The sequence below is a fragment of the Mizuhopecten yessoensis genome, unplaced genomic scaffold (assembly GCF_002113885.1).
Source record: "Mizuhopecten yessoensis strain PY_sf001 unplaced genomic scaffold, ASM211388v2 scaffold11135, whole genome shotgun sequence".
NCBI classification, from domain to species: Eukaryota; Metazoa; Mollusca; class Bivalvia; order Pectinida; family Pectinidae; genus Mizuhopecten; species Mizuhopecten yessoensis.
In genome coordinates, this window is record NW_018408897.1 from 813,692 (window position 1) to 823,833 (window position 10,142).

Consider the following 10,142-nt stretch of genomic DNA (forward strand, 5'->3'; position numbering starts at 1 on the left):
GGTAAAGCAACTTAAGACCCTTCCATATATGAAGAGTATTTGATTCTACCATATCTGGGTCTTGAGAAGAAGATTTTTGAAATTTTAGTCAAATTGACCCTTTTTGGCCCCGCCCCTCAGGCCCCTGGGGGCTTGGGATTAAACCGGCCACTATTTTTGTTGACCTTTGTCCATGGAAGGTCCCTGCAAAATTTCATTGAAATTGGTTCAGGGGTTTTGGAGAAGAAGTCGAAAATGTAAATTGTTTATGGACGGACGACGACGGACAAAAGGCGATCGCTATAGGTCACTTGAGACTTTGTCTCAGGTGACCTAAAAAGTTAAAGACAACTATACTGTAACATGTGTTCTTCCTTTTTTACATATTATATGAAACAATTGCTGTTATTTTCCATCCTATGATAGATAATGATCCCAGTTTACGTTAAGTCTTGTTACACAATAAATTCACATACCTGGTTTAGAGTGTTTTCCTTGTTTGCATCAGGAAGAATCACACCATGATTTTTAGCACCCTACAAAACATCAAAAGGTTTGCAGTCATAATCTCAACACAAACGCCACATCTCTTTATTACAGGAGAATACTGATGACTGTTCAAACAAATCTCTCAACTGGCTCTTTATCTTATATTATGTATCGGTGACTGGGAAGTAGATTTGATATATTAAGTGCTATTTGAAATATAAGTATTTATATCTTGTACAGGTTCACTAAAACCGATATATTGTCTATCAAATTTTAAGACTTCATTTCAACAAAAGAATAATTAATATACAATTTACAAGAACAGCACTAATTTCCCGTGTTGACATTGACATAAGGTGTTCTGACATCACAATGACATTGATAGTAACACCATCTGTGCCTTATTCCTTGAGATACCTGGTACTAGTAACTACAGTTCTACATGGATGATGTTTCTATATCAAACACTGTTCACTTACCATATTGGACTGGACTCGTTTACCATTTATGGATCCCCTCTCATAAATGTAGGAACCCTGTTAAAAATAGAAATGTTAAGAAATGAACACAGGATCAGACATCCCTTTACATATATTTACGGCAAAAATAAATAAGAATATCAATATTAAATTCAATGTTCTGTAACAAGTGGGCTTACAAATGGGCTATTATTACATACTTATAAATACGGGGTTTTTGTATATGCGATACGACACAATTATCCTTACCCATATCAGCCCTCGCCGTATCACACCCCAAAAGCCGTGGACATTTTTCGTTTTTCAATATTTCAAAAGAAAATAGATCATAAGAAAGTAGCTTTTATTAGTAAGTATGTAACCTCGACCAATATCAGCCCTTGGACCTTCGGCTCTTGGGCTGATATTGCAGTCTCGGGTTGATACTGGGTGTGATATGGAAAAAAGCATGTATTATTCTCTATTTATTAACGTAAAACTCCACATTTAATAAAGTTGCCATTCTTCCTCCCGGGATCATTTCAACCACAGTTGTCATCATGACAACATAATCACAACAGTATTATGAGGCCAAACCAAGGGGTAATCCAACCAAACCTTTATCATTTTTATCTGACCCTGAACTATTATAGTGTTCCCTTAAATTTAAAACAAGATTGTAAATATGACAGTCCTAACAGCTGTATCCTATTTACCGGGATAATAAACACTTTTTGTAGCTATAACTTAATGTAGAACTGCTTTACCTTATCTCGTCCTTCTGGTGCATATTATGTTTATTAATAAACTATTCCATATACAGTGTTAAAGGTTTTTATATTGTTGGTAGGTTTTGTTACTGTCTACATTCCCTACCCTCCCATTAATCATTCATGCACCAGCTTTAAGAAAAGCTTCAAGAAAATTAAGAATATTAAATGACTTAACAAAACATATAGAAAATAAATTACAGCTACATCATGTTCAGATACTCACAGCTTGATCAGAGCCCACAAACGAGATAGCCTTGATATCAGGATTGTCACAGATGAAATTCACCGCTGCAAAGATTGATCAATAAAAGTAAGTTGGAACTTGATATCATAGTTTTACTTTCTACACTAACAATGTACGTATTAAACATGTCGCAACGTTTCAAGACTGACTGGTCCTTTATCAAGCGATGACTGAGTGACTAAGTTGGAAATTTCTATGAAGAATTATGGTAAAAATACCTGGAAAATGTACCATTTACAATGCTAAATGTTATTTGATCAGACCTACACCAGAATGTAGTCTTACAAAGCTGTATGTAATTAAAATGATCATTATACAATAATGTACTAAGAAAGGGGTAACATCAGCCACATTTTATGGTTCAGAATACCCGGTAATCAACATCCAGACCAACAAGATAAAGAATTCATTTAATAACATCAGGGTTATTTCAAGAAAAATAAGAATGATTTATTCAGTGCTCACAGTCATGTCTGCCATGGATGACGTTGACAACACCAGCAGGAACACCTGCCTCTTGAGCCATTTCCACCAACATCATACACGCCCCAGGGTCACGCTCTGATGGCTTCATGATGACAGTGTTACCACAGGTGAGGGCCATGGGGAACATCTGTAGGGTAGACATGTTTTACATAGATTCAATTCTGTATGAAAACTTTCACATACCAATAATGGGTAGAAACAGATGCAGTTATGGCTGGCTACTTGTACATAGTCTTGAGAAAACATAATACCTTTCTGAAGTATTCTTGTTTAATATCTGGGACATCTTCGACATGAAAGTATAAGTGCATATATCAATAGCAGTGCTTATACCTTCCCATAGTAGAATGAAGGTTGTAGTGTACTTAGCTACCCATAGTGAGATCATAGCCATAGCTTGCCTACCATTATTGGTTGTAGGTCACATACCCATAGAAGAATAAAGGTTGTAGCATACCAACCCATAGTGGCTATAGGTCACCTATCCATGGAGGAATAAAGGTTGTAGTGTACCTACCCATAGTGGCTATAGGTCACCTATCCATAGAGGAATAAAAGTTGTAATGTACCTACCCATAGTGGTTGTAGGTCATTTATCCATAGAGGAATAAAGGTTGTAGTGTACCTAACCATAGTGGTTGTAGGTTACCTATCCATAGAGGAATAAAAGTTGTAGTGTACCAACCCATAGTGGTTGTAGGTCATTTATCCATAGAGGAATAAAGGTTGTAGTGTTCCTAACCATAGTGGTTGTAGGTCACCTATCCATAGAGTAATAAAGGTTGTAGTGTACCAACCCATAGTGGTTGTAGGTCATTTATCCATAGAGGAATAAAGGTTGTAGTGTTCCTAACCATAGTGGTTGTAGGTCACCTATCCATAGAGTAATAAAGGTTGTAGTGTACCAACCCATAGTGGTTGTAGGTCACCTATCCATAGAGGAATACAGGTTGTAGTGTACCAACCCATAGTGGTTGTAGGTCATCTATCCATAGAGGAATAAAGGTTGTAGTGTACCAACCCATAGTGGTTGTAGGTCCCCTATCCATAGAGGAATAAAAGTTGTAGTGTACCTACCCATAGTGGTTGTAGGTCACCGATTCATAGAGGAATAAAGGTTGTAATGTACCTACCCATATTGGTTGGAGGTCACCTATTCATAGAGGAATAAAGGTTGTAATGTACCTACCCATATTGGTTGGAGGTCACCTATTCATAGAGGAATAAAGGTTGGAATGTACCTACCCATAGTGGTTGTATGTCACTTATATCCATAGAGGAAGAAAGGTTGTAGTGTACCTACCCTCAGTGGTTGTACGTCACCTATCCATAGAGGAATAAAAGTTGAAATGTACCTACCCATAGTGGTTGTAGGTCATTTATCCATAGAGTAATAAAGGTTGTAGTGTACCAACCCATAGTGGTTGTAGGTCACCTATCCATAGAGTAATAAAGGTTGTAGTGTACCAACCCATAGTGGTTGTAGGTCATTTATCCATAGAGTAATAAAGGTTGTAGTGTACCAACCCATAGTGGTTGTAGGTCCCCTATCCATAGAGGAATAAAAGTTGTAGTGTACCAACCCATAGTGGTTGTAGGTCATTTATCCATAGAGTAATAAAGGTTGTAGTGTACCAACCCATAGTGGTTGTAGGTCCCCTATCCATAGAGGAATAAAAGTTGTAGTGTACCAACCCATAGTGGTTGTAGGTCATCTATCCATAGAGGAATAAAGGTTGTAGTGTACCCAACCATAGTGGTTGTAGGTCACCTATCCATAGAGGAATGAAAGTTGTAGTGTACCAACCCATAGTGGTTGTAGGTCACCTATCCATAGAGTAATAAAGGTTGTAGTGTACCAACCCATAGTGGTTGTAGGTCCCCTATCCATAGAGGAATAAAAGTTGTAGTGTACCAACCTATAGTGGTTGTAGGTCACCTATCCATAGAGGAATAAAGGTTGTAGTGTACCTACCCATAGTGGGATCATGGCTGGGAAGTTGAAAGGCGTAATACCGGCCACTACTCCCAGGGGTGTCCGGAAGGTCATGGTGTCCATGTCCTTGGCAATTCCAGACAAGGTCTCCCCCAGCTGGAGGGATGGAATACTGCAGCAGTGCTCAACAACCTCTACAAGACGATTAAATCACCAACCATCAGTTTTACAGGAAGTCTAATCCCTCCACAATCTTTCAAACCAAACACTAACACTATATTTATTGTTAGGGCTTTCAGTAGGCCAATGAATGATTCTGATTACCCAAAATTAGCCTCGACTCTTGGATTTGAAATAATCCTTCAAATTTGCGGGAAATTCTTAATAACCTTAAAAAATTGCCAATTGAAAGCTTGAATTCACTGGCCAAAAAAAATCCTCCAGTATTTTATAACCTGATGATGACATTTAAATACACTTCTCACAGAAATTACTTACGTAATCCACGCATCACATCCCCCTCAGCATCGATCAGAGTTTTTCCTTGCTCTAGAGTAATGTTCTTGGCCAATTCTGACTGTAATTAAACAAGAACTGCACTTTACAGAACATTGGAAGATATGACAAAATTCTTGTAATAAAACTAGACCTATTCACCTAAATTGATGACGTTCATGTGAATTCTCTTGAAAGGAAATCCTCATTTTTGAGGAAAAACATGTTCTTTGTTGTGTAAAGTTTGTCAAAAGGTTTATTGACAAGTGTTGTATTAACTTGGTAATGGGTGAAACGAATGCCTTTAAAATGATTTGTTGAGGCTCACGAAGTCACATTATACAAATAAACACATTATCTGTAGTTCTGTTTTATCGGGAGATAAAAATGCAATAACTTAAACAGTGGAGAACATTTCTAGTTCTTCTGGAAAAGCATGTTACAACCTCGAAACCACAAATCTGATTCATCACAAATCATTATTTTTCAACCAAATTTATGGGATAAAACCTATTTGCTTACAAAGTTATTCCACAATGTGCCGGCATAGTGATAAAACAGTTGTTCTTGTGGAATCAAACTGTGTTTTCTAGCATAACCATTTCTGTCAGGCAACAAATGTTAAATGGAAATATTTAATGATTTCCTGTGAAAGTATGAATTAATCTTCAATACAGGATTGATCCCCATTACATTTACTGTTCACATTATGATGGAAATACCTGAATAGTTTTGTATTAGAAAACATAAACATACTAGAGTTATAATTCTTAAGGCTATGCTTTCACAATATTACTGAGTTGGAAGATGTATTTAGCCACGTATGTCTGTATAAATTTACTGGCATGCCTTGTTTTTGTTTTAAAAAGAAAATGTTTAGAAACAATTGTTTTCGATTTGTTTTATTTTTATACACATGTTTGCCGCAGAAATAGCCCTACTGAGCTAAAGTTTGTATGTTTCTGATATGCGATGTTAAATAAATATTCGTGTATTTTGTATCCCATACTCAATTTGACACATACTATGTTATCCTTGATGAGACTTTGGAATTTAAACATGTACTGCTGTCGAGTAAGGATGGTGGTGTCCTTCCAGGTCTTGAATGCTGTTTTAGCCACATCTACTGCCTCCTGCATCTCGTCCTGGGTGGACTCTGGTACCCTCGTTACCACCTCATTAGTAGCCTACAGAAACATACAGTAGCTAGGTCTGAACAAGCTACATCATTACTACAGAGATCACAGGTGTTTAGTACATCTATACTTCAACAGTCAAGTCTGAACAAACTAAACACGCTACATCATTACTACAGAAGTCACAGGTGTTTAGTTCATTTATACTTCAACAGTCAAGTCTGAACAAACTACATCATTACTACAGAAGTCACAGGTGTTTAGTTCATTTATACTTCAACAGTCAAGTCTGAACAAACTACATAACTACCACAGCATCAGTTCAGATTAAAGTACCATATATCCACAGATATAATTATTATTGTCAATAAAAAGAAACAACTTTCTTGTCTATTTTTTTGTGATAACATCTGTTTGTGAAATAAATTTGAATTTCCTCCCTTTGGAGTAACTCTTCAGGTATTGATGGAGGAGACTTACCGGGTTATGCACATCAATCCACTTGTCAGCTTTGGACTCCACCATTTTTCCATTGATGTAGTTCTTTGTTGTGGGCTGCCAAAAAAACCCCAGAAAATGAAAACCAAATTCAAAATATTTCAAGTAACAAACATTAACACTTGGATCACAAGAAATATCCAGATGTAATCTAACAGTAGTATAGGTCCTTAACAACCTGCTATTATAAACTTTGCAATTGATTACAAACAATATTTTCAAAAATGTAAATGTTAACCATGAGCTTATGGTTATAAGGTAAAGTCTGGATCTACATCTTCCTTTTTCAAAATGTTATTTGCCAAGATGAGCATTCCTATTAAAATTCTTTTCCTGCCTGCATCACCTTGCACAGTCAGTTAAAGCAGGTAATTAGAGATAAACATATTGGTCAATTTAATAATGGATTTATAATTAGTCCAGACTGCTACGAAAAAGTCATTAGCATCTAATTTAAGTTTTCTCTAGCTAGAGTAAACTCATCTTACCGCTGTGCTGGCATACGCTCTGGAACACTGCCATACTGCCCGGGCTGCTAGTGCCTGAAATGAAACTTAAATGAACTGAACAGAACAAGCAAGTGAAGCTACATCTTTGAAAATGCAATGATAGATTTTATAGGCCATCACTATTATGGCATTTTCCCCTACCTCAATGCATGTCAGATAGGCCTAGTACACATGTCCCAGACTGAACACTCATGTGGGAATATCCCAAATGCACTCAGGGACCTTTATTATTATGACGTCACAATCAAGATGACAGCGTTTTATTATTTCGTCACAATCAAAAGTATGTCAAAACACTGTTTGGCTGACTGTGACAGTCTTGCCTTTGGCAGGTGACACATCCTCAGGATTTTTTAAACTTACGTCCTTAAATGACCTTAGCTGTTTAGGACATTAAACAATATAAAACCAAACTGCTCTTTCCAAATATTACTTTTGTACTTTTTAAATTTGGCTGTATTTAGTGTTGCCTTTGTCAACTTTTGTCAAAATTCCGGTTATGAGATGGGAGAAAATTAGTCAATCATTGTAAGTAGGCCAATGTGGGATATTGGAATTCTACCTTTAGGTGCAAAGTTTAGAGTCAGAACCTTGGCAAAGCCTAATTTTTCCCGATTTCTGATATTATATATCCATATCCCACGTAAGATGTACCTAAGATAAGACTTATTTATAATCGTACATGCAGTAGTTAATTTTGTTATACTTTTCCAATTCACAACCCGTGCTGATGCCTTTGATTATACAACGGTATGCTGTTAAAAGTTCCTTAGCACCCCACGGCGATCCTAACAGACCTGTCTTTGTCGAATCAAGTTTTAGTACTACAGTAGATCTGTAATCTGAAGGTAAAACATTTGAGTGGAGAAAGTAGGTTGCCACGTTAAGCAGCGTGCGCGTAACTACAGTAGCCTAAGCCCGTTGTTTCATAACAGGATAACAGTAATCGTTTTTTAGAATGTGAATTGGTACTGAACATTAAAATATAAAACGTCATGTTATCACATGTATGACATAACCAAACGATAAACAAGCATGCTCATAAAACCTTTCGTTACCTCTCGGCGTACAACGCTACGGAGAAGGGAAGCTGACATTGCTGCAGTGTTAGATAGGCCTAATGTTGACCGGCAAGGTAGATAGACATAAGTGAAGGCTGCAGCTGGTGTGAGGTCCCAAGGTCAAGGGCGAACCGTGTGGTTTGGGGGTGTGACCAATCAGCTGTGAGTATTTAGGGTTTTCCTAACTGGCGAACGACAAATAAAACGGAAAGAAATTCCAATATTGTGTAATGAAGTCTGTAAACAAAACAACTAACAAATTGTAAATTCAGTAGAAACGCAATAGGGATATAATTTCTGGGAAGTAAATCCTCGGTAGCAACAGTTACATGTACTTCTGTAGAGGTATCAGAAGTAATAAGAGGCCCAATAGGCCTGCATCGCTCACCTGGAATTAATCTCACAAAATGGACTAAATAAAACTACAGTGTCTTTACTCAAAGTCATAAAAATACATACCAAAAAATTAAATCACATTTGACCCATGTGATCTTGAAAGTCGAACAAGGACATTAAGTTGATCAAACTTTATAGCCCTTCATTCCATAATGCAACTTGCCTTTGAGAAGATGACTTTTAAAGATTTATACACAATTGACCAGATGTCACCTTGAAAGTGTCAAGGTCATTCACATGAACAATCTTGATTGCTCTTCATCTGAGCATGCTGGTGACATATCACCATCCTTTGCATTTCAAGGTTATTCAGAAGAATTTAGTCATTTAAAGTTTTATGTTTTATTCTTTTGAACAAACTTTTCAAACCTTTCATCCAAGCATTCTACTGGCTAAATATCATCTTCCTAGCTATCTTTTTATTTGGGAGAAGTCTTGGTAACCTGGCGTTCATCCCAGCATATATATCATCACACTGGACCTTTTGGTAATTTAGAAGAAGTAATGTTTTAAGATTTCAACATATTTTACCCCTGTGACTTTGAATATGGGTAAAGGTCATTCTTCATTTGAACAAACTTGGTAACCCATGATCCCAGCATGGTTACTAGCCATTTACATTATTGGACTTAAGGAGTTGGTTAAATTTTGGTTTTAAACATATTTGAACCCTGTGTTCTTGAATATAGGTCAAGGTCATTCATTCAAACAAAGTTGGTAGCCGTTTACCCCCATGTATAATACATCAGTAGTAACATACACATGTATGTATAATACCACAGTAGTAACATACACATGTATGTATAATACCTCAGTAGTAATATATACATGTATAACACCTCAGTAGTAACATACACATGTATGTATAATACCTCAGTAGTAACATATACATGTATAACACCTCAGTAGTAACATATACATGTATAATACCTCAGTAGTAACATGTACATGTATAATACCTCAGTAGTAACATATACATGTATAATACCTCAGTAGTAACATACACATGTATAACACCTCAGTAGTAATATATACATGTATAACACCTCAGTAGTAACATATACATGTATAACACCTCAGTAGTAACAGACATGTATAATACCTCAGTAGTAACAAACCCATGTATATTACCTTGGTAGTAACATACATATGTATGTATAATACCACAGTAGTAATATATACATGTATAACACCTCAGTAGTAACATATACATGTATAATACCTCAGTAGTAACAAACCCATGTATATTACCTTGCTAGTAACATACATATGTATAATACCTCAGTAGTAACAGACATGTAGAATACCTCAGTAGTAACATACACATGTATAATACCTCAGTAGTAACATATACATGTATAATTCCTCAGTAGTAACAGACATGTACAATACCTCAGTAGTAACATATACATGTATAATTCCTCAGTAGTAACAGACATGTACAATACCTCAGTAGTAACATATACATGTATAACACCTCAGTAGTAACATATACATGTATAACACCTCAGTAGTAACATATACATGTATAATACCTCAGTAGTAACATACACATGTACAATACCTCAGTAGTAACATACACATGTAAAATACCTCAGTAGTAACATACCCATGTATAATACCTCAGTAGTAACAGACATGTATAATACCTCAGTAGTAACATATACATGTATAATACCTCA

At 36.3% G+C, this 10,142-nt stretch overlaps 1 protein-coding gene across 1 annotated transcript in view; it reads right to left on the reverse strand.

The window, feature by feature from the left end:
• The window catches only part of LOC110466515 (probable methylmalonate-semialdehyde dehydrogenase [acylating], mitochondrial), a 15,556-nt gene extending 7,346 nt beyond the window's left edge, over positions 1–8,210 (reverse strand). The window contains exons 1-10 of the mRNA XM_021523049.1: positions 8,062–8,210; positions 6,983–7,036; positions 6,477–6,551; positions 5,886–6,047; positions 4,864–4,942; positions 4,405–4,559; positions 2,409–2,556; positions 1,923–1,987; positions 948–1,004; positions 456–515 (exon numbers count right to left, since the gene is read on the reverse strand). Coding sequence (XP_021378724.1) covers positions 456–515; positions 948–1,004; positions 1,923–1,987; positions 2,409–2,556; positions 4,405–4,559; positions 4,864–4,942; positions 5,886–6,047; positions 6,477–6,551; positions 6,983–7,036; positions 8,062–8,100 — 894 coding nt within the window. The 5' untranslated portion in view covers positions 8,101–8,210. The remainder of the gene's footprint in view (positions 1–455; positions 516–947; positions 1,005–1,922; positions 1,988–2,408; positions 2,557–4,404; positions 4,560–4,863; positions 4,943–5,885; positions 6,048–6,476; positions 6,552–6,982; positions 7,037–8,061) is intronic.
• Between the last annotated feature and the right edge of the window lie 1,932 nt (positions 8,211–10,142).